This window comes from Pipistrellus hanaki (assembly GCF_964339955.1).
Source record: "Pipistrellus hanaki genome assembly, chromosome: X".
In the NCBI taxonomy this organism is placed as follows: domain Eukaryota; kingdom Metazoa; phylum Chordata; class Mammalia; order Chiroptera; family Vespertilionidae; genus Pipistrellus; species Pipistrellus hanaki.
The window spans coordinates 2,157,033-2,182,672 of NC_140524.1; the positions used below are offsets into that span (position 1 = coordinate 2,157,033).

Below are 25,640 nucleotides of genomic sequence, written 5' to 3' on the forward strand. Positions count from 1 at the left end.
AATTGTTTTGGTATACCTGAAAATGTTTTTATTTTACCTTTATTTTTATTTAAAAAATATTTTATTGATTTTTTTACAGAGAGGAAGGGAGAGGGATAGAGAGTCAGAAACATAGATGAGAGAGAAACATCGATCAGCTGCCTCCTGCACACCTTCTACTGGGGATGTGCCCACAACCAAGGTACATGCCCTTGACCGGAATTGAACCTGGAACCTTTCAGTCCACAGGCCGACGCTCTATCCATTGAGCCAAACCGGTTAGGGCAATTTTACCTTTATTTAAAAAAACTTTCTGTTGCTAAGACCGGTTTGGCTCAGTGGATAGAGCGTCGGCCTGCGGACTGAAAGGTCCCAGGTTCGATTCCAGTCAAGGGCATGTACTCTGGTTGCGGGCACATCCCCAGAAGGGGGTGTACAGGAGGCAGCTGATCGATGTTTCTGACTCTTATCTCTCTCCTTTCCTCTCTGTAAAAAGTCAATAAAATATATTTAAAAACAAAACAAAACAAAAAACAAACAAAAACTTTCTGTTAATCATCACCTGAGGATATTATTTTAGGGAGGGGGAGAGACAGAGAAACATCCATGTGAGAGAGACACATCAATTGGTTGCCTTCTGCATGAGCCTGGACCAGGGCCGGGGATTGAGCCTGCAACTGAGGTACATGCCCTTGACCGGAATCGAACCTGGGACCCTTCGGTCTGTGAGCTGATGCTCTAACCACTGAACACTCCAGCTAGGTCTTACCTTTATTTTTTGAAAGATACTTTTGCTGGATTTAGAATTGTAAATTGAGGTTTTTTAAACTTTCAGTACTTTAATGACATTCTTTTAAATTGTATGATAAGGAATCTTATATCTTCCTTCTCTTTGTTCCCCTGTATGTGATACTTATTTTGTTAATCTCCATTTTTAAAATTGATTTATCATGGGTCTAAGCAGGTTGATTAGGATGCGCCTTGGTGCTGCTTTCTTCCTGTGTGTGCTTGGAGTTCCTTGTGGTTCTCGCAACTGCAGAGTTACAGTTTTTAAAAATATATATTTTATTGATTTTTCACAGAGAGGAAGAGGGATAGAGAGCTAGAAACATCGATGAGAGAGAATCATCGATCAGCTGCCTCCTGCACACCCCTTACTGGGGATGTGCCCGCAACCACGGTACATGCCCTTGACCGGAATCGAACCCAGGACCCTTCAGTCCGCAGGCCGATGCTCTATCCACTGAGCCAAACTGGTCCCGGCCAGAGTTACAGTTTTCATCATGGGGTGTGCTCTCAGCCACTGTTTCTTCAAATACGTTTTCCGTCAGAGCCCATGCCTGCAGCTGCCCAGGCTCAGGGATCAGTCGTTCAGGGTCCCCTGTGCTGCTTCTAGCACCTGCCTGGTACCATGCGTTGCTATGACAACGTTATCCACTTTCCATTCCCTCCCTCTCTTTTGTTTTGTAGAATTTTTATTGCTATGTCTTCGCATTCCCTAATATCTTCTTTGGAAAGGTCTGACCTGCCATTAATCCCGTAGGCCACTTGGGGGTAATCGAATATCTGTCAGTTTTGACTGATCATTCTCCACATGGTAGGTCACACTTTCCTGCTTCTTCATGTGCTTCGTGATCTTTGATTAGATGCCAGATATTGTCCATTTTATCTTGTCACATGCTTGGTGGTTTTTTTTTTTTTTTTAAATTCTTCTAAATATTCTTAAGCTTTTTTCTCCCCCTGGGATGTAGTTCAGTTACTTAGAAACAGTTCAATCCTTTGGATCTTTTAAAAAACTAGTTCTATTGATTTCAGAGAGGAAGGGAGGGAGGGAGGGAGGGAGGGAGGGAGGGAGGGAGGGAGAGAGAGAGAGAGAGAGAGAGAGAGAGAGAGAGAGAGAGAGAGAAACATCCATGATGAGAGAGAAACAGGTGTGCAAGAGAGGTAGGAAGGAGCACCCAGCCTGCCTTAGGTGTGATGTCAGCACAGGGCTGTGGGCAGCAGGGGGGCCTGTGTGAACTGAGGATCTGGAAGCGGATTCCCTCCCTTCTCTCCCCCTCCGAGGTGTAGAGGCTGGAGTCAGGCGCTCTAACTCCCGCTGGCATTTTGGGAGGATTGAGACCTTTGTTTCCTACTCACCATGGGCTCGTCTGTGTTCTTCTGGAACTGCACCAGGCGGACGCGGGTCACGTTCTCCATGTCCATGTCCCCGTTGGCACTCTCCGGGGAGTCGCCGTTCAGGTAGGGGGACGTGGGGGGCGGCGTGACCCTCAGCGCCTCATCGCTGTAAACTTCATGGGCCACTACGTCGTGAGTCTGAAGTAAGGCCTAGTGTTCCAGGAAGGAAGTGACATCTTAATAATAGTACTGTTCCAGGAGGAATCGATTCTATAAACACGCATACAACCATCCTCTGCCTCTCAAAGGTGTATCTCATCTACAGAGAACTCAAAGCGCCTTACACCTACATTTAACTATACCCTGATCTCTTTATCTTCCTTTAAAATATATTTTATTGATTTTACACAGAGAGGAAGGGAGAGGGATAGAGAGTTAGAAACATCGATGAGAGAGAACCATCCATCAGCTGCCTCCTGCACACCCCCTACTGGGGATGTGCCCGCAAACCAAGGTACATGCCCTTGACCGGAATCGAACCTGGGACCCTTCAGTCTGCAGGCCGATGCTCTATCCACTGAGCCAAACCACCTAGGGCTATAGCCTGTCTCTTTAGAAGATATATTTCACTGATTTCAGAGAGGAAGGGAGAAGGAGAGAGAGAAACAGCCATGATGTGAGAGAATCATGGATTGGCTGCCTCCTGCACGCCCCACAACCAGGGCATGTGCCCTGACCAGGAATCGAACCCTGACCTCCTGGTTTATAGGTCAACACTCAGCCACTGAGCCACACTGGCCGGGCACCTTGATATCTTTATGACAAATAATCATGATGATTTAAAAAAGAATGAACGCAAGCATGCATGAGTAAATCAATGGATGCACACGTTTGTTGATTTACCTGGGTTAGAGGTATTGTCTGATGTTATAAGAAAGTACCAACTAACCTGTTTTTTTTTCCCCCCATTGATTTTTGGAGAGAGTGGAAGACAGAGGGAGAGACAGGTTGCCTCTTGCATGAGTTCTGACCAGGATCTGGGCTGGGGATGTGCCCGCAACCAAGGTACAGGCCCTTGACTGGAATCGAACCCGGGACCCTTCTGTCTGCAGGTCAACACTCTATCCACTGAGCCAAACCAGCTAGGGCCCAACTAACTTGTCTGAAGGCTGACATAATGCAATTTCAAATAATTTAGTGGAAAGACTCATCTGTGAGTAGGGTGGCAAATTTGTTCTAGAGCTTAAAATGGGAACAGATTTGAAAAGAAACAGTGCCATAGTTGGTGTACTGAGCAACTGTCTTTTATTGATAGTGTTAACAATGACTCTGCTATATAACCGAAAGGATGAAGATAGCTTATAAAACATGTAAATTTCCAAAATATCACATACGACATAGGCATTGAGGACAGTAGGACAAGGTCCCTGCCCTCAGGGAACTTCCATTCTCGTGGGCACAGGGTGAGGGGAGATAAGTGAGCTGGAGACAGATGGTGAGGAGTAAACAAACAAGATCATCCTACATAATAAAAGGCTAATATGCAAATTGTCTCCTCGGGAATTCGACTAACCAGGAGTTCAACCACTCACTATGATGTGCACTGCCCACCAGGGGGAGGTGTGGAGCGAAGGAAGGCCTGGCAGCCAGGGGAAGGAAGGCCCCGATCGGCCCTGATTGCCAGCCAGGGCTAGGGACCCTACCCATGCATGAATTTCGTGCACTGGGCCTCTAGTTCCATATAGTAATCATGACTATGAAGAAAAGGAAGGATAATGGGGCAGAGATGATAGTAAAGTGGGAGTTACTTTATTATTTTTTTAAAATATATTTTTACTGATTTCAGAGAGGAAGGGAGAGGGAGAGAGAAACATCAATGATGAGTGTGAACCATGAATCAGCTGCCTCCTGCACACCCCACACTGAGGATCAATCATTTAAATCTATACTTATTTACTCTTCCTTTAATTACTGTAAATACTTATAAGTATATGCATTTTTATATATTTTATTGATTTTTTTTTTTTACAGAGAGGAAGGGAGAGGGATAGAGAGTCAGAAACATCAATGAGAGAGAAGTATTGATCAGCTGCCTCCTGCACACAGCAGGCAAGTACATGTTTGAATGAAAATGTCTTTTAAGCGTCTACCTGGATATTCAGAGAGGACAAGAACTATTCATTATTTTTGGAAATGTTTACTGATAGCAATGCACACGTCACTTTGTACTATAACGTTAATAGTCTGATATTGTAGGAATAAGTTGCATTTGATGGGGATGGCTGTTTTATGAGGACTGCTAACAACATTTGTAAAAAGGAGAAGGCTACAAGCTTCTAGCTACAAAAGAAATAAGCACGGGATGTGGTGTGCGGCACCGAGCATATGCCACTAATATCATCACTTTGTACAGTGAGAGGTGCTCACTAGCTTATTATAGTGATCACAGTGGCTCACCTGAAGCCAATAGAATACTGAATGCCAACACACATTAATAAAACGTTTAAAAATATGGAGAGCTTCTTTGAAAGGAAGGCTGTCGTCCTGTGGGAGTTGTTACTTACCATGAAATGAGGTTGTGTTAAAATACGCTTCAGTTCCTTAGCATCATTATTTTCAGGGTAACATGAAATTTCTTCCAATACCTGAAACAGAAAAAAAGCAAGATATACAATAGTGCAGACAGGATATGTTTAACAACGATAGAAACCTTTTAAATTAAAAGTTATGGATGAGCCCGGCCGGTGTGGCTCAGTGGTTGAGCGTCGAGCTATGCACCAGGAGGTCAAGGTTCGATTCCCGGTCAGGGCACATGCCTGGATCGTGGGCTCAACTCTCCCAGTGCGGGGCATGCAGGAGGCAGCCGGAGGCAGCCGATCCATGTTTCTCTCTCATCATGGATTTCTCTCTCTCTCTCTCTCCCTTCTCCTTTTCTCTCTGAAAGCAATAAAAAATATTAAAAAATGAAGCTGTTCTTCAAAAGCTATCCCTTACCATGAAGATGAGGAGGGAGTGGGGGCTCCATTGTCTTGCAGAGCAAAGATCCTGCTCCGGTTCTTACTGGAGATGGACCCCCAGAGCGCTTACACAAACGGCATCCAACACCTCAAGTTGAGCCGGTCACGGCTTGCCTGGCAGGACGGGCTGGTGGGCCAACCCTCAGTAGGAAGTGTCGCCTCCCCCATGAGCCCTGAGCCCTGGGCGGAAGAGACGCCTGAGGTTCCTGAGCCTAAGGCTGCGATCTCAGCAGCAGACCCAGGGGCTACCCACCGCCGCAGGGAACCCTGAGACAAACAGAAATTGGGGGTGGGGGTTTCTTTCTTATCTCAAAGTACCCTTCCCAAGTACTGGTTATGCTGGTCATTCATTTTTGCTCATCGATAAGCCAACTCTCCTTGCTGTTTGTTAGGCGTTGAGTTTTGCTACCAGAAAATGAAAGGATGAAACCATATGCTCTCTCTGGTCCCTGGCTAGTCTCACAATCTATGATCTTATTGATTAATTGCAATTTTTTAAAAAGTTGCCAACTTTTATGTATTTTATTGATTTTTACAGAGAGGAAGGGAGAGGGATAGAGAGTTAGAAACATTGATGAGAGAGAAACACTGATCAGCTGCCTCCTGCACCACTCCCCTCCCCCCCCACTGGGGATGTGCCCGCAACCAAAGTACATGCCCTTGACCGGAATTGAACCTGGGACCCTTCAGTCCGCAGGCCAACGCTCTATCCACTGAGTCAAAATGGTCAGGGCATTAATTGTAAAATGTAGTTAAAAAAATTTCTTTTAAAGAAAGCTGTATTTTGTTTTATTTTTTAAATCCTCACCTGAGGATATTTTCCCATTGACTTCTAGAGAGTGGAGAGAGAGACACAGAGAGAGAAATACTGATGTGAGAGAGACACATGGATTGGTGGCCTTCTGCATGCACCCCAATCAGGGCAGGGAGGAGCCCGCAACCGAGGGACATGCCCTTGACTGGAATCAAACCTGGGACCCTGCAGTCTGCAGGCTGATGCTCTATCCACTGAGCCAAACAGGCCAGGGTGCAATCTATGCTTTTAAACACTGAGGTGTGGTCTCCTAAGTTAGACAGGGTGTCTCCTGGCTGGTGCCTGGACCTGATGTGGGTGCACCTAGTAGCCCCCTGTCCTAGGTTTTGTTTCTCAGGGAATTCCTATAATAAAAGCTTAATATGCTAAGTGTCCTGTTGTCCAGTTGGCCGTTCAACCAATCAAAGCATAATATGCTAATGATATGCTACAGCCACTCAACCACTTGCTATGACGTGCACTGACCACCAGGGGGCACATGCTCCTACTGGTAGGTTATCTTGCTGCTGGGGTCTGGCTGATTGGGATTGAGTGAGACAGCCAGACATACCCTGGAGCCCTTCCATGGTCCCTCCCAGGCCCCAATCATGTACCGGTGGGGGTCCCTCAGCCTGGCCTGTGCCCTCTCGCAATCCAGGACCCCTCAGGGGATATTGGAGAGCTGGTATCAGCCTGATCCTGCAGGCCAGGCTGAGGGACCCCACTGGTGCACGAATCCGTGCACTGGGCCTCTAGTCCATGATATTTTCCAGGACAGGTCTTGTGTTCAAAACCTGGTGGGGAAGGAATTAGGCCCTTCAGATTCTTTCACTTAATCTCACTTCATAAAAAATAAAGTGTTCAAAGAAAAATGTTTATTTGCATGAAAGCTTTTATCACATCAAAAAGTGGAAAAACCCCCACTAGGTGTCTCACAATGGAGGAATTGCTAATTCATGAGCATTTAGTAATAAAAAAGATAAATTATGTAGTCATCAGAGCTTATATTTACAAAGACCAAGTAGAAACAGAAAAAATGCTCATTATATGTCAGGTAAAAAGAGGATACATTTTGATTATATATAAGCAAATTAGTCATGACTGGAAAAGGACATGCAAATGAGAATTACTGAGCGATGAGATCATGAATGAATTTTTATTTTCCAAACTTTCTACAATGTCATGTTTCCATTTCAAAAGGTTTTAAAAAGTCGGTGACGGACAAACATTATCTGACAATTTATAGAAACGACTTCTCTCTGAACTTAAGATATTTAATAACTTGCAAACATTTCCACCTTTAAAAGTGACTCAAATGTTCCATCAAGTGCAGTAAAATAACTTAAAAAAAAAAAAAGAAGCAGCCCTAACCGGTTTGGCTCAGTGGATAGAGCGTCGGCCTGTGGACTGAAGGGTCCCGGTTCGATTCCGGTCAAGGGCATGTACCTTGGTTGTGGGCACATCCCCAGTAGGAGGTGTGAAGGAGGCAGCTGATCGATGTTTCTCTCTCATTTATGTTGCTAACTCTCTCTCCCTCTTCCTTCCTCTCTGTAAAAAATCAATAAAATATATATATGTAAAAAAGAGAGAAGCAAAGTTGCTGTTAACAAGTTCAGGTTCACACAGCAGAAGCAGCCCTGGAACCTGGGGAGCGCTGCTCCTGAAGCTTCTCTCTTTTCTGAAGCAGATGCTCGGTGAGACACTGAGACATTCTGCATCTGAGCATCATGGTCCCTGTGACTCTAGGGAACTGCCTCTTGCTGTGCAGACACGCTCTCAATAAAGGCAGCCAACACGAACCCAGGTGTGTTTACAAAAATGTCCCTTAGCTCGGCCGGCGTGGCTCAGTGGTTGAGCGTTGACCTAGGAACCAGGAGGTCACAGTTCGATTCCTGGTCAGGGCACAGGCCCGGGTTGCAGGCTCCATCCCCAGTGTGGGGCGTGCAAGAGGCAGCCGATCCATGATTCTCTCTCATCACTGATGTTTCTATCTCCCCCTTGCTCTCCCTTCTTCTCTGACATCAACACAAATATATTAAAAAACAGACAAACAAACAAACATGTCACTCACCTCTTTGGCTCTCTGTACCGCGTCACTCGGAGGGTTCCTGATTTGCGGCGAAGACTTAGTGTTGATTTTGTCATACAGCTGAAAGCAAAGGAGAAAAGCCCATCAGTCATTATTCTTTGCTGGAATTCAGCACTGCATGTTTATTATTTCATTGAACAAGGTTTTCCTCCTCAAAGAACAGACTGATGATTTCCATGGGATCTTCTTGCTCATCGTCTTTTGATCATTCAAGGAAACTTGCTGGACTCTGAGTTCTGTGCATATCCTACAAAAATCATTCTTAAAGAGATGGCCCCAAATGCTGTCCATGTGGCGATTGCACTGTCATTTTTACTCCATCAATATTTCAGGAATCACAGGATGTTTCTCTCTGATAGAAGCAACACTGAATAAGACGAAGGCGGAGGAAAATGAAAGAACGCTTTTTGGCCAAGACGCGACTGAAGAATTTTCACAGAAATCTCAGGCTTGGGAAAGGGCAAGCCAAGCCCTTCCGGGAAGGAATGTTCTCACAGAGGCTCCTGCTTGTGCCCCAGGCTGCTCACCAATAGCACCAGCCTGAGGTACAGCAGGAAGCCAAGGACATGACCTTTTCCTCTGGAATCTGAGAGCCACACAGTGTGAGGAGACATTCATTTTTCACATTTTATTTATTCATTTTAAAATACATTTCTATTGTTGATAGTATCACAGATATCTCCCTTTTCCCCTCTTCTCCCCTCCTCCCAGCCCCTACCCGCCCCCCAGGTCTTCATTACTCTATTGCTCATGCCCATGGGCTATGCATATCTACACTAATAAAAGAGTAAGATGCAAATTGACCATACCATCACAACACCCACCAGCCAATCAGGAGTGAGCATGCAAATTAACCCAACAAATGTGGCAGGTTAATTTGCATATACATGCACCACCCCTGCTACTCTGTGCCTCTGGGCAGTGTGGGAAGGCGGAAAGGCAGCTCCGGCCAGAGAGAAGATGATGCTGGCAGCCAGGGGAAGGAAGGCCCATTCTTGTACGAATCTTTGTGTACCGGGCCTCTAGTAAGTATATAAGTTCTTTGGTTTATCTCCTCTCATCCCCCCAACCCCACATAGAGGTATGTCGGTCTGTTCTATGCCTCCTTGCTTCAAGTCTTATTTTGTTGGTCAATTAATTTTGTTCATTAGCTTCCACAGATACATGAGATCCTGTGATATTTATCTTTCTCAAGATCGGCTTATTTCACTCAGCATAATAGTCTCCAGGTCCCACCTTGCTGTCCCAAAGAGAAGACATTGAAAGAATCTAAAAACATTTAAAAGCCCCACAAATCTAAATGATCTAAAAATTAAACTTTCTGAAGACTGTTACTTCACTAGAGAAGAAGCTCTGTAGAGTGGAAATGCAATTGAAATATTAGTTTCTAACTCCGATGAAATGCCTCACCTCTCTAAAATACTTGGGGATTCTTTTGGGGGTTGGTTTTGCCCCCCCCCCTTTTTTTAACTCCCCTACTATGCACAGCCATACTACTGAGAGGTCAACCCCCATCCCCTCCCCCACACAATGCAAGGGGCCATAGTTAAACAAACACATTGAAAATACATAACACTGCCGAAACCAGTTTGGCTCAGTGGATAGAGCGTTGGCGTGGGGACCAAAAGATCCCAGGTTGATTCCGGTCAAGGGCATGTACCTTGGTTGCGGGCACATCCCCAGTAGGGGGTGTGCTAGAGGCAGCTGATCGATGATTTTCTCTCATCGATGTTTCTAACTCCCTATCCCTCTCTCTTCCTCTCTGTAAAAAATCAATCATATATATATATATATATATATATATATATATATATATATATATATAAAAGTTAAATATGGAACTGCTATTGGACCCAGTCATCCCAGCATTGCTTACAATAGCTAAGACCTGGAAACAGCCCAAGTGCCCATCAACAGACGAGCGGATAAAACAGCTGAGGCACATTCACTCCATGGAGCACTATGCAGCTGTGAAAAAGAAGGATCCTTACCCTGTGAGACAGCATGGAGGGGCCTGGAGAGCATCATGCTGAGTGAACAAGCCAGTCAGAGACAGACAAGTAGCATGTGGAAGCATGCAACAACAGATGGACGAATCTCAGTGCGTGTGGGGTGGGCAGGAAGAGATTAACCAAAGACCTGTATGCAGACATGCCTACCTCATGAACACAGACAATAGCTGGTAAAGACCCGGGGAGGAGGCGGGGGGGGGGGGGGTCAATGGGGGGGAGGAAAGAGGGACAAAAACCTTCAACAGTAAAGATATTAGCCAGTCCACTACAGCCCTGCCCCCGTCAAGAACGTTAGAGTCCTGATCCTTTCCTGGTCAGATGGTAAATATTTCAGGTGGCGAGGGCCATTTGAACGTTGTCAGTCCACTCCAGCAGCCACGCAGGGGAAGGCAGCGGATAACGATCATCAATGAGGGGCGAGGCTGTGGTACAATACCACTCCCTCCAAGAACAGGCAGCTGGCTTGGCCCGACAGCGGTAGTTGACTGCACCAGAAGCTTACATTCAAGGTGGATTGGAATGACAAGAAATATTTCTTGCTTGGCCGGTGTGGCTCAGTGGTTGAGCATCGACTTAGGAACCAGGAGGTCATGGATGGATTCCTGGTCAGGGCACAGGCCCGGGTGGCAGGCTTGATTCCCATTGTGGGATGTGCAAGACGCAGCCGATCCATGATTCTCTCTCATCATGGATGTTTCTATCTCCTTCTCCCTTTCTCTCTGAAACCAATGAAAAATTTTAAAACACCCCCAAACCAAAACTAAACAACAACAAAACCCCCAAATATATTCCTTTAGCTCTTTGCTTCCCTGAAATTTGAAGACATCAAATGCCTTTGTAAAACTGAAGCATAGAAGGTGAGAAGGAGGGAGGGAAAAATGTTACTCAATTACCCCTGGAGAGAGAACAAGAATGAATCTACTTGTTTGTTTTTTCTTTCTAATGAAACGACAGCTACCCAAGCTCAGCATTTTTTACTAAAAGAAACCCACAAAAACATAAAAAAACCCAACAGCCCGGCAAAATGAGGAAATGGAGAGAGCTGCGAGGGAAGCGGAGTTGGACACTGTCTGGTACCTACACCACTGGCGCTCTGCCCGGTTCTGGGCTGGGCAGATGTCTGTCGGTCTGTCTGCCTGCCTGCAAGCCCAGTTCCGTTAGGAGGCCACTTTCTATATTTGAGACGGGCTGTTTGACATCAAGCTGTGGTGACATTCAATGCAGTTCTCCTGAGACTGTATTCTCCAACATACAGATGAAGGAATCCGCTACTATGTCACCTATTTACATTCAAAACACGAAATCATTTCATTAAAAAATGTATTTTATTAATTTTTTACAGAGGAAGGGAGAGGGAGAGATTGTCAGAAACATCAATGAGAGAGAAACATCCATTAGCTTCTTCCTGCACACTCCCTCCTGGGGATGTGCCTGCAACTAAGGCACATGCCCTTGACCGGAATCGAACCCAGGACCCTTCAGGCTGCAGGCTGATGCTCTATCCACTGAGCCACACCGGCCAGGGCCATTTCCTTTTTTAAGCACACTCTATTATATCGCACTTTCTTTTGATTGTTAGTCCTCAAATAGAAGCCTTTGTTTCCAAGCTCACAGTTTATCTGCAGCATTTAGCAAGGTCGATGTGTCTCTCTCAGATAGATGTCTCTCTCTCTCTCTCCCCCTCCCTCCCTCCTACGCTCTCTGAAGAGAATGGATGGCTGGACCTTGAGAACATTACGCGAAGTGAAATAAGTCAAACAGAAACAGCCAGGAACTATATGATTGCACTCCTATGTGGGATATAAAACTGAAACTCGTGAACACACACAGCGGCGTGGTGTTGCCAGAGGGAGGGGGTGGGCGAAAAGGGGGTCCTAACATGAGGGGACAGGGGAAGACCTGGCTTTGGGTGGTGGGCACACGTTCCTATGTACAGATTTTGCACATGAGTAATCCATACATGAAACCTGTATGTTCATGTTGACTAATTTATTAGTGACCCTTCAGTCTGCAGGCCGATGCTCCATTCACAGGCCTACGTAGATGACACAGGCAGGCTGGCTTTATTTTGCCTTCAATCAAACCTTCTGAAATAGTGCACTTTCAAATACCACATCTGTGAGTTTGCCCAACTGTGAGAAATTTCACTGTAATATAAACTTCCCCTTAAAAAACAACACTAAAAACATTGTCTAAAAAGGTTAAAAACCTCATTTCCTAATGTGCTTTACATATGGAAGCATCCACAACAACTGCTGAATAACATTTATACTAAATGAATATCCCTTTAGTCATTTGCTGCTTTAAAAGAAGACATTTACACTGGGAATGCCATCTACTGTTTTATTTAATTACTGATGCAATACTTATTATGATGTGGCCTTTGTTTTGCTTAGGTAAACGCCTAGCATGTGTACAGGGGCCAGAGCAAAACTCAGTTTCTGTCGTGGGAAGTTAAAAGAGAACCACACAGAGGCGGCCTGGCAGAAGTGGTTGGATGAGATGATGTCTGAGGGGCCCCAAAGAGAAGGAGCAGCTGTGTTCTTGGCCTGGGAAGCACCCCACCGAATGTTCTTGAACTGAGTGCACTGCATTCCTGTTCACGTGGACTAATGACACCCCAATAAAATACAAAAGTGCATGCATTTATGCACCAGGCCTCTAGTTCCTTTCATAAAGAAGCATAACTGCTTGACCAGCATGACTCAGTGGTTGAATGTCGACCTAGGAATCAGGAGGTCAGGGTTCAATTCCCGGTCAGGGCACATGTCCAGATGGTGGGCTCCATCCCCAGCGTGGGGCGTGCGGGAGGCAGCTTGTCCATGCTTCTCTCTCCTCATGGATGTTTTTCTCTCTCTCCCTTCCTCTCTGACACCAATAAAAATGTATTTTAAAAAAGAGGGGATGGGACCCTGAGAAAGTACCCTCTGCTCAGCCTCGGAAGGCCTTATTATTTCAGACATTTAAGTGCGAACCGACTGGACTATAAATTCATGGGAAACTTCGCTCTGGCATTTCCTGACTGGCAGTCTATTTAAACATCCAATCCAACAGTGAATCAGGTTATTTCTCAGACTCCTTTAGGAAACGTCCAAGCTCTAAAAATATGCTGTTCCCAAATATGATGGCTAATTCCGCATCCTCTCACAGAGCAAAAGGGTAAACCAGGCTGCAGTCTCCAGTGCCAGCACCAGCCAGAGAGAAAAACTAACTCCGCCTCTTCCCGAGCAGAGAAAAGTATAATAAAGGTGCCAGTGACACAAAACCTGGAGGAGTCCAGACACCAGCTTCTTTCTAATGCATTATTTGAAAAAATTACTTCATTTATTATAAAAATCTACTCATAAATTAATAATATGAAACTGCTAAATTCGATTCGCGGTCAGAGCACATGCCCAGAATGTGGGCTCGATCCCCAGTGGGAGGTATGTAGGAGGTAGCTGATCAGTAATGTTTCTCTATCATCAATGTTTCTTTCTCTCTGTCTCTCTCTCTCCCCCTCTTCCTCTCTCTCTAAAAATCAATAAAAACATAAAAAAATAAGAGCTAAATTGAAAAAAAAAAAAAAGCCCAAGCAGTGTTGCTCAGTGGTTGAGCATCGACTTATGAACCAGGAGGTCACAGTTTGATTCCCTGGTCAGAGCACATGCCCGGGTTGTGGGCTCCATCCCCAGTGTGGGGTGTGCAGGAGGCAGCCCATCAGTGATTCTCTCCCATCATTGATATTTCTAATATATTTTTTATTGATTTTTTACAGAGCGGAAGGGAGAGAGATAGAGAGCTAGAAACATCGATGAGAGAGAAACACCGACCAGCTGCCTCTTGCACACCCCCTACCGGGGATGTGCCTGCAACCAAGGTACATGCCCCTAACCGGAATCGAACCTGGGACTTTCAGTCCGCAGACCGACTCTCTACCACTGAGCCAAACCGGTTTCGGCCCCATCATTGATATTTCTATCTTTTATTTCCCCCCTCTCTGAAATCAATAAACATATATTTAAAAAAACAACAAAAACCCCTGCTAAATTAAGTGGCTATTGCCAGTAGTTTTGTGTCATTAATCTAATAACTAATTATATCTTTAGAAAACATGATTTCAGGGCTTCCCACAGAAATAATTTGAACTAGGTGGGGTCTCTCGCTGAAGCAGCAGTGAATGCTCACAGCTGCTCAGTGCTATGACAGATGGTGGGTGAATGTTTAAAACTCAGTTGTCAGAGTTTGGCAGGGGGAGAGAGAAATGTGTCACTTAACAATGTTTTATGATACTGTTGACTTATAAAATAAACATTTATTCTGCAATAGGAACATTTCCGCAAGAAAGTGAGAAGACTGAGAATCACCAGCAAATGTAACATTTGCAAAATGCTTTTTGTCTAAAAAAAAACCTCCAAAAAACAAAAAAACCACCTGTGGGTCACATACAAGTTCCAAGCCCAAACTAGTTCAAGATATTATTAAAAGACATTACTAACTGCACATTAACACCAATTCCTGAGAAAGCCTAATTCATGAGCACCAGGGTAACATCATTTGTAAAGTCACTGTTTTATATTAGACTTGTGTAGTCTGCACTCACCCAAAGAATCAATTCAGGGCAAAAAGCAGATTTCCGGGAGGCACTGGACTGAATACTGCCCCTCAAAATTCCTATTTACTGGAAGATCAGATATGACCTTATCTGGAAATAGGGTTTTGGTAGAAATCATTAATTAAGATGAGGTCATATTGCCCAGCCGGTGTGGCTCAGTGGTTTAGTGTCTACCTACGAACGGTTCAATTCCTGGTCAGGGCACAGGCCTGGGTTGCCGGTTCCCATCCCCAGTGTGGGGTGTGCAGGAGGCAGCCGGTCCATGATTCTCTCTCATCATTGATGTTTCTCTCTCTCTCTCTCTCCCTCTCTGAAATAAATATATTTTTAAAACAGATGCAGTCATATTGAACTAGGGAGGACCCTAAATCCAATGACAGGAGCCCTTACAGGAAGTCACGTGAAGGCACAGTCACACACATACTTAGCAAATTAAGATACATGACAAGTTGTATTATATTAAAATGGACCTATATATTTCACACACAGTGAAAATATATAGATTTTAAAGCAACAGTGCTTTAAAATATTTTTATTGATTTTAAAAAGAGGAAGGGACAGGGATAGAGACATAGAAACATGGATCGGCTGCCTCCTGCATACCCCACACTGGGGATGGAGCCCACAACCCGAACATGTGTCCTGACTGGGAATGGAACCGTGACTTCCTGGTTCATAGGTCGACGCTCAACCACTGAGCCACACCAGCCGGGCTGCACCAGGGCTTTTAAGTTCTGAAAGTAGACACACTGGGGCAGTCACGGCTCCTCCTCAAGCCTCTTTCTTGCTTCCTACAAAACGAGGAGCGGTGTGTGTGCCCGATGGAGCCGGTTGGGTAGCAAATATGTAGGGATTCTGGACCCATTTCTAACTACAGAGCAAACCAGATGTGTTTCTTCTTTTGTTTTACTGTAAGTTCTTTCAACGAGACACACGTTTTGTTCCCTCCAAATAAATGCTAGTGATCTTTCTCCGAATGTCGAGTTTGTTACTGTTTTAAATGCGTCACTAGAGAAAACAGGACACTAGGTGAGCTGTAGACTTCTATAGGAACAGAATCCTGCTTCTTGGCAGCTTAAGAAAGACGGCCTCAGAGTCAGCTCTTTTTGAATGAACAGGAACCGTTCCAATAGCATGAAGGTGTTTTATAAACTGTCTCAGTGGGATTAAGTAACAGTCAATCCGAGGTCCACAACACTATGCCGTGAGGTGTCACTGCTTGGAATCCTTAGAAAAGAGCCAACGTTGAATTTGCAAAACCATACACTCCAAATCCGACTATGGGATACAGAACCTTTGGAAGAAGGATCACGAATGGTCAAAGTTTGAAAAGCTTCTTCTCAAGAGTTGGCCAGACTGTGTTCCTTTTTTGGTGTACATCGCAAGCATTTAAGTATTAAAAACATTTTAATGGGCGTGGCTGGTGTGGGTCAGGGGTTGAGCATCCACCTATGAACCAGGAGCTCAAGGTTTGATTCCCGGTCATGGCACAGGCCCGGGTTGCAGGCTCCATCCCCAGTGTGGGGTGTGCAGGAGGCAGCTGCCATGAGTCTCTCTCATCATGGATGTTTCTCTCTCTCTTCCTCTCTCTGAAATCAATCCTGTATATTAAAGAGGTAATATGCAAATGGTCATTACGCCGTGACGCATAATGACTGATCACAAGGTCGGCAGGGTAGCGAGCTACATGCAGTGGTGGCCAGCTGAGGCAAGCAGCAGCGAGCTTTTTGTGCACAAATTCATGCGCAGAGCCACTAGTGAAAATGTATTTTAAAAAAGTATAAAAAACAAAAACCAAATAAAACCATGTGAACGGTTTTTCCACGTGGCAGGTGAATACGTCACTGTCCACTTTACTGAGATGTAGCCTCTTAGCTCTGAAGCAAGAGCCGGAAGAGCATCTCTGGGCTGTCGGGCATGATGGCTCACGCCGCCCATGCTGATTAAGCTTTCACCGAAGGTGGCTCAGTTTGGATCTTTAGAACCAAGCACCTCCCAACACTGCCCTGGGCCGGCCTCACAGCCAGTCACCACAGGAAGGGCCCGGGGTTCACGTGGAGCCTCAGCTGCCCAATTCTGCAGACGTGGCATCTTGTCAGCGAGCAGAGCCCCCTTGAAAGCCAGGGCCCTGGTAGGCAGATGCTGACACCATAGACACATCTTTGAGTTTATGACTGAGAAGCACCCACGAGAACCGGAAGCCTGTCTTTCCTCTCCCAAATCTGATTCTCTTCTGAAGTTATAACAACGTCTACCCAAGAATGCAGCTGTTCCTCCAGATAAAGGTTTCCGTGAGGCCTGAGGCTAGCATTGGGCAAGAGCTGCTGGCTGGCCCCGCTCCAGAGGCCAGCCTGTCTCTGCCCTTCCCTGTGAATGCTAGCCATGCTCTGGCATTCCCCTGAGTCTCAGGCTTGGGATGTTCAGGTCCCTTGTTGTATTAATGAGAAAAATACAACTTCGAAAACCAATGTGGGCATCGCTGAGCCTTTAAATGACAAGAAGTCCTGGATCAAGAGAAGGTGAGTAAATCTCAACAAAGACCTAGCCACAGACTGCACTAAGTAAGCCGAACTTGGCACTCAGTGGCAGCATTCTTCATCCATCAAACAGCCTGGGCCCAGTGAAGGGCATGCCTCTGCAGGAGATGCACACTGTGCAAGCTCTGCATCAGATGCAGCAATGACAGAGGACAACAGAGATGCAAAGAGCCAGGACTAGAGTTCAAAGTCTACTTTAAATAATACATCATAATGACAACCTTGACATCTTATTAAAACGTGCCTGAGATGAAGGAAGATGGGCACGACCAGCTTGATTTCTCTTTCCAGCTCAACCTGCTCTCAACAGATCTGTTCTATCCACACTAATAAAAGAGTAACATGCAAATTGACTGTACCTTCATGACGCTCACCAGCCAATCAGGAGTGATTATGCAAATTAACCCAACAAAGATGGCGGGGTTGCTTTGCATATGCAGGCACCGAACGCCCTAGCTGCTCTGGGCCTCTGGGCAGCATGGGAAGGCAGAAAGGTGGCTCCGGGCCAAGTGAAGGCGGTTCTGGCAGCCAGGAGAAAGAAGGCCCATTCTTGTACGAATCTTTGTGCCTTGGGCCTCTAATTTCATAATGAAGTGCATTCTTTGTTTTAAGGAGGACACAGCAAGTCTATGAAAACCGGCAATATTGAATCTGAAATGTGTGACCATGGTCCATTACCCAATATTTTCTTTGCTTTTCTCTCTCCTATACTCATGCTTGAGGCGCAACATTTTGAAAATAATGTTTAAAGCAGTGAAAAGTAACCATGGCTAAGATCAATGGATTCTTCTAAGAGAAATACACATGCACGATTTTTTTCACCATGACTTGTTAGGCTGTATTGTCTTGTGCTCACTGTAATCCAGCACTTTATTTTAGTTATGAATCAGTGATGGACGATTTCCCAGACTTAAGGCAACTGACAAAGGACTATTATTATAGACATTGAGAAATTAATATAAAGTTAAATGACACGCTAAATACTAGTAGTTACCCCCCCCCCCCATGATAATAAAAAGGAAGACTTACGTCTAGTAGTGTGTGAAGATGCTGGTCTTGGAAAACACTGTGTAGAAAGTCTAAGTCCTTCTCACTGCAGTCTGTGAGTGCGTGGATCTCTTCCAGGCTGTCCAGCACCTGTGAGACAGCTCCTAGGGGAACAGACAGAACAACAGCCGGCACACCAAGTCAATGGCAGACCAACCTTGGCAATCGAAATGCTATATTTCAGAACAATGGGCTGATAAGCAGACATCAAAGGTTAGTGTCCTTAGCGAAGGATGGACTTACATATTTTTCAGGATAGAGTATTTCGCTGAGTTTATGTTCTTAACAATGTAATGTGAGCTCTTCATTTTTCAAAGGCAATTGAAGCTGGTCTTACTTGAATTAAAGAAATTGATCAACTATAATTGAGCTATTAGAAGACCTGGGTTTTAGCAAGCTACCCATCAGAGGAATGTGTGTCCCCTGACCCCATGATGTGCTGGGATATTACAGAAGTAACATGGAAGGTAAAGCCAGGTCTGAGGGACCAACCCCTTCTGAGGACTTTCAAAGCTCAAACTTAAATTAGCAAATATCTCAACCCTTTCTTCTTTGTTTGTTCACATACAAGTCAAGAGAAGTAAGTCATCCTCAGTGTTCTGGGCCCTTTCTATTCAGAAGACAAAGATGAAGGCTAAGTATACTGACTGACACTTCCAATCACAATCCCTATATATGGTAATAAAAGCCTAATATGCTAAGTATACATTTAACCAATCAAAGCATAATATGCTAATGATATGCTAAGACTGCTTAACTGCTTGCTATGATGTGCACTGACCACCAGGGGGCAGATGCTTCAACTGGTAGGTTAGCTTGCTGCTGGGGTCCTGCCGATTGGGACTGAACGAGATGGACTGGACACACCCTGGAGCCCTCCCGCAGTCCCTCCCTGCCTTTAGATGAAGATACAAATCTGGAACCTGTCTGTTCTGGAACTTGATGCTGTTTCTAATTACTTCTGTCTTGGACCTTATCCATTCGCACGCACTTATTGGTAAGAATGTAAATGGGTACCACTTTTCCAGAAAGCCATCTGGTAACAGAACAAGAAGCCTTAAAAATGCTCATGAGCTTTGATTCAATAGTTCCATTTACAAAACCCACCTTAAGGAAAAACAAGAAACAGAAAAAGGACTATGTATAAAGATATTTATAATACAAAATGGAAGAAAATCTAACAGAGAATGACCACATCAAGTACAGGACATCTATAGAAAGGACTATGCAGCCAAATGAAAACTGTTTTTAAAGACTTTTAAGAACAGAAATCCTCATGCTATAAAATTCAACAAAGCAGAATACAAAACCACGTAAAAGGAATTTTCCCAATTATGACTGATTAATACAGTCAGAAAAAACCCTGAACAAAATACACCAAAAGGGTAACAATAGTTATCTGTATTTTCCTTTTTAGACTTCATCCTGTTCTTGTCCATATGTTCCAAGTTTTCTCCACTAGAAAACAAGTTGCTATGTAAGCAACCGCTTCTTTGTGGTACTATGTATATATATAAAAGCCTAAGCGACCAGCCTACCATTCAACTGTCCAACCAGTAGCTATGAGTTGCACGCACCACCAGGGTGCAGAGACTAAACACAGGAGCTGCCAAGCAACAATAACTGTGCAGAGTGCCCTCTTGCACTCTGGGACCCTCAGGGGATGTCTGACTGCTGGTTTCGGCCCAATCCCCGAAAGTCAGGCTGAGCGACCCCACCTGCCTGAGGGACCCTGATCACTCCACAGACACCCTTTGAGCCCTGGTGCTGCCCCTGGTGCAGCAATCCAGGAGGGACTGAGGGCAGTTGGCTCCAGGGTGTGTCCAACCCGCCCAGTCCCACCCTGCCAGCCATTTTCTAATTAATTTACTTTCAATGTGCATGAATCTGTGCACCGGGCCTTTAGTTTAATTATGTTAGAGAGGTGGAGCTTAAGCTATAAATCAAGTGGTTATCCACATGGAAATTACTGTGGCCATTTTTTTTTTTTAAATTTGATTTTTCCCCCCTTTTTCTTTGCGATTCACATCCAGTTGTAAGAAACAATACAGAGAGATCTCACATGCGCTCCCCCAGGCTCCCTCAATGGTACCATCTTGGGGAACTGTCATACAACACCACAACGGGGACACTGACACTGATACAAGTCAGGCTACAGAATATTCCCATCACCACCTTTTAAAGGCACATTCATTTCCCTCCCTCCTAACCCCAGGCAACTACCAATCTGTTCTTCATGTCTATACTTTGGTCATTTCAAAGATGCTATATCAATGAAACACACAGTATGTAACCTTTTGGGATTGGCTTTTTTGGCCCAGGATAATTCTCTGGAGATTCATCCAGGTTGTTGCGTGTATCAATAATTTAATCCTTTTATTTAAAAAAATATATATTTTTATTGACTTGAGAGAGAAAGAAAAAGGGAAAAAGAGAGCTAGAAACATCAGTGATGAGGGAGAATCATGGATTGGCTGCCTCCTGCACTCCCCACACTGGGAATGAAGCCCACAATCTGGCATGTGCCCTGACCTGGAGTCGAACCATGACCTCTTGGTTCATAGGTGGACGCTCAACCACTGAGCCACACCAGCAGGGCTAATTTAATTCTTTTTAATGTTGGGTAGTATCCCATGGCATGCATGTACCACAGTCTGACCATTCACTGTTGAAGGGACTGTGGCTACCTTTTACTTTTGAATAATTACAGACACCAGGCTATTGGTATTCTTTCACTGAAAACATTAAGTGGATGTGAATGGGATAAAAAGGTACAAGGCAGAAATCAATCCTCATTTTCCCCGCTGTTTCTGAAAAGGTATTAACCTAATCCACTTCCTTCTACCTGCTCTTTTCAGGGCTTTTCGTTTGTTCTGAGTAGGAAAAAAAATCTGGAAATGAGTTCAAGGCCAGCTCATTCATCATCCTTTCCTGAAAGCCTTGGAAAGCAAGAGACGATATGAAGAAATTAGTCCCAAATGTTCCAGGGAACACCTAACCCCAGTACACCATCAACAGCACAAGTAGAGGACTCGAGCGTTATGAAGTTACTAAAGCCAGTTCTAAACTTCTGGACTTATGGAACTGCAATGACAAAAACACCAACGAAGAAAAAATTTGTATATTAAAAAAAAAATTCAACAGATACCATTGAAACCTAATAATAATTTTCACTCAGTGATTTTAGTGCAATCTTATCTAATTTTTATTGTGTTTTTTTTTCCAACTTCACTTATACTGCTGATATATAATCTAGGTAGAAGTTGATTAAAATAGCCCAGCGCCATGGCTCAGTGGTTGAGCGTCGACCTATAAACTAGGGCTTAGTTTACAAGTGGGAAGAGTCTTACACGTCAATAACCGTTAACTTGGATGTGACAGGCAGCCCCGAAGATGCTCTCCGACATCCCTGCCTCCTGCTGGCCATGCTTTTGTACAAGCAACCCTTCCCTGGAGTGTAGCTTGGACTTACTCACTTGTAAAGAATGGAATAGGACAGAAGTGATAGGACGTCACTTCCAAGATTAGGTTATAAAGACCGTGGCTTCTCTCTCCAGTTCTCCCTCTTCCCTTTGTCCTTCTCTCATCATTCATGTTGAGGGAGCATTCTGTGCTGTGAGCAGCCCTACGAATAGGCCCAACAGCCAGCGAGGAGCTGAAGGCAGCCAACAACCACGTGAGTGAGCCTGGAAGAGGACCCCTCTCTCCCACCCCGATTGGGCCTTCATGTGAGACTGCAGCTCTGAACGCCAGCTTGACTGCAATCTCATTTTAAGTTAATGAAAATTCCCTCTTCATTTAGGGTAGGTGATCAGACATGCACATTACATGATCATGCTTTTCTCTCTTATTTGCAGCACCTGGGCAGTTTCTGTGCCCATAGAAACTGTGAGAAGATAAGCACTGCTTTGCCCTTATTCATTATACAGCAGCAGATAATACACGGTGAGAGTGTTAGGAGTCGTGCACCACTTAACATTAGGTTAATGACAGACCACATACACAGCGGTGGCCCCACAGATAGAATGGAGCTTTACGTTCCCACTGCCTAGGCATGTAGCTATCATGATGTTGTGTGGCAGCGCATTCCTCACATATCTGTGGCGATGCTGGTTGACATGGACCCGCTGTGCTGCCCGTCACATAAAGTGACCTGGAGGCCCTGCCACCCAGGTATGTAAGTGCACTGAGTGTGTGCACAGCGACCGCATGGCCTTAGAACACATTTCCCAGTATGCACCCCGTTGCTAAGTGGCAGAGGACTCGGTTAAATCAGCTAGAATCTGAGCTACAACTAATGTAACGCAAACATGCCAATGAATTCAATTATGAGCCTCCAGACTTCCTAATTTATCTCTGTCTCTTATACACTTTCCCTCCAGTAAGCACAACATGAAGGAAAACTCTAAAATTATCTCCAGAACAATTCCAGCTGAAATCAAAGAGCAAATGTTTATTCTTTGCTTTTAGCTGGAATTGTTATGGAGATAATGATGGAGCCATGTGCAGTTTTAAGACTTAATACAGGGATCTCTTGTACACCTGGCTCAGTTTCTCGGCTGGGAAGATTTTACAAAACAACAGTGTAATAGTACAAGCAGATACAACGTGCCTACCTTATTCAGATTGCCTTAGTTTTACTGGTACGCGTGTGTGTGTGTCATTTCTTACATACCTTTTACTTTCATATTTTTATACTCAAATCACATCCCTCTGTAATTAAAATCTACACATTACATGATTGTAAATAAATGTTCTTTCTGGAGGTAAAAGTTGTTAAGAGACAGGAATTCAGTATTTCATTTCACAGCTCAATGTTAATAAACTGAAAAGAGAGTCAACAAGAGAAAGTAATAAAAACCGCTCGCAGATTATGTGAGTGTCAAAGGCAAATTCACTTACCCGCAGTGTTCTTGAAAGCAAACGATAAAGTAAAATGTTACCCTTCCCCCGGAATGAATGTTTGTGCTTGAAACTCATCTGTGAAATCATATTAAACGCAGGTAAAATTTTAACACTGCCTCTTTGTCCTCTGAGATCAGAAGCGAGGAGTTCGTATTATTTCTATAACAACGCCTCAGAAAATCAACACGCCCACGTTTTGAAGCTGTGACCCGGCAGTGTTAAAATTCGAAATTAAATACCGAAACACAGACAGCCAGCGAGGCAAACGTCAAGCCGATGTGAACCATGCAAAGCCAGTACTTTCACATCCAAGAGCAACCTCAGAGGAAAACGAAGGGGTACCTACTTTCGGCGGCTAGAAGTCCTAGGAGGAGGGCAGCGTATGGACAAACGACAAACAGTATGAGTTTAGAGCAAGCAGGTTACCAAGCCACACACAGCCCCGCGGCCCGAGCACATTCAGTGGGACTGGGGGGGTGTCAGCCCTCCGGGTGCTGGGTTCTGATTCTGCCCTCTGAGGAGAACAGAGCATGTCCACGTGGGGTTACCAAGTAGCAAAGCTGCAATATACAGTCCAGCAGAAGATTAAATGAAACAAATTCGGGCAAATACATTAACCAACAAATTTGAATAATCAAAATAGAAGAGAATCGCATATAAAATTGCTCTACCGTGTCAGCAGTGCTCTTACACCTGTTAGATTATCTCTCTCTCTCTCTCTCTTTTTTAAAATTGCAAATTGAAGTAGAATTTTGGGGGGACCAAAATAGGATTGTTAGCTCTTCATTTTGCGAAGCAGGTCATTAAAAAACATCTAAGTCCCTAGCATTTGTGATCATTTCAGAGGAAGAACAGAAAGGCCTTAGGTAAGATGGAAAACCGTCTATCAGAAAGGGCAATGGTGACCTTACACTGTCCTCTAACCCCCCTGCTCCCTTCTTATCCCCTCCCCGACCCCAAGCTCCTGCTTTAGGGTGAGTTTTCTTTCTCTCATGAGCTTAGAGGAACTTGAACTTTGATGTGCTCTGTTTTGTGCTGTAAACAAACGCATGCAAATGGAACAGATACACTGGCAAGGACAACGCTGGGAACTTAAGACAATGGTGCAGAATGTAAGGGTTGGCATGAAACAGAGAGGAATTTCGGGTTTAAATGAATGAGCATCTTCCAAAGGAAGGAGGAGAGGAAAATAAAAGTGAGTTACTTTGGGAAAGGTAACGCTCGGGCTGCAGGAAGGAAGCTGCTGGCAGCGCTGTGATCAACACGCTGATAAAGCAGTCCCCCCACCCCCATCTCCACGGGGCTTCTCCCACCCCCCACATCTCCACAGGCTTCCTTTCAGAAATTAATTCAAGGGACATCCGGATAGTTTCTGACAGCCATGGGAGAGTTAGGAAAATACTCGAATTTTCTCCAAATTTCTTCGGTCTTTGACGTCTAATTAGATAAAAATTCCCTCCTCATTTAGGGTAGGTCAGGCATGCGTACTACATAATCATTCTTTTCTCTCTTTTTAAAAATATATATTATATTACAGAGAGGAAGGGAGAGGGATAGAGAGCTAGAAACATTAATGAGAGAGAAATATCGATCAACTGCCTCCTGCACACTCCCCACTGGGGATGTGCCCGCAACCAAGATACATGGCCTTGACCGGAATTGAACCTGGAACCCTTCAGGCCAAAAGCCTATGCTCTATCCACTGAGCCACACCGGTCAGGGCCATTCTTTTCTCTTTGATTGGCGGCACCTGGCAGTGCTGGCTAAACATATTTGGGAGGCATTTAGCACATCAGATGAAGACAAAGAGTGCTTACAAGATCATTAAGATCCAGGAATTAAAAAAAAGACAAAAACAAACAAACAAACAAAAACCCCACAAAGTCCACACACAAAAAAGGGTGTGACCGTAGGAAAGGGAAACTGAGCGACTAATTCAGGCTTGGGCTGGAGGGCTCACTGCCGGTCAGGGTAAGAAATGTCCCTTTTGCTTAAAGAGCAAGCACTGGAATCACAGTGTCTCAGGCACACCGGGTGGAGCCCATACTGGGAGACAGAACATGTGGGGCCACAGCAGTGAATGTAACAGGAAGTGCGCATGCCTGGAAGGAAAGGCCTGCTTTCCTGGCCCGGGGAGGGCAGGGAGCTGGAGCTAAGGATGCTCTGAAGGGGATGCGTGAGCGGTCAGGGCCATGCAGCCAGATAGGGGCCGCCCTGCTCTGCAGGTCCATCTCTAAAACGAAGATGGTGTTAGAGGCTTTGCTCTAAAAACTCCAAACACAGCCCCAGTATGTGACCAGGCCATGTAGTCCCAGTAAACATAGACCATTACTGGAGCTGCTCCCCGGAGACAGGGCCCACTGCAAACTGAGTGTGAGGCCTGGCTGGTGTGGCTCAGTGGTTGAGTGTCAACCTAGGAACCAGGAGGTCACGGTTCGATTCTGGTCAAGGGCACAGGCCCAGGTTGCAGGCTCCATCCCCAGTAGGGGGCATGCAGGAGACAGCTAATCTATGATTCTCTCTCATCATGGATGTTTTTCTCTCTCTCC

The 25,640-nt window shown here is 44.9% G+C and overlaps 1 protein-coding gene across 7 annotated transcripts in view; it reads right to left on the reverse strand.

The window, feature by feature from the left end:
- Nucleotides 1-25,640, reverse strand: part of CASK (calcium/calmodulin dependent serine protein kinase) — a 226,110-nt gene that overhangs the window by 34,770 nt on the left and 165,700 nt on the right. For all 7 annotated transcript variants that reach the window (XM_084870108.1, XM_084870112.1, XM_084870110.1 and 4 more), the window contains exons 11-14: nucleotides 18,169-18,290; nucleotides 7,979-8,056; nucleotides 4,662-4,742; nucleotides 2,119-2,307 (exon numbers count right to left, since the gene is read on the reverse strand). In XM_084870108.1, coding sequence (XP_084726234.1) covers nucleotides 2,119-2,307; nucleotides 4,662-4,742; nucleotides 7,979-8,056; nucleotides 18,169-18,290 — 470 coding nt within the window. The remainder of the gene's footprint in view (nucleotides 1-2,118; nucleotides 2,308-4,661; nucleotides 4,743-7,978; nucleotides 8,057-18,168; nucleotides 18,291-25,640) is intronic.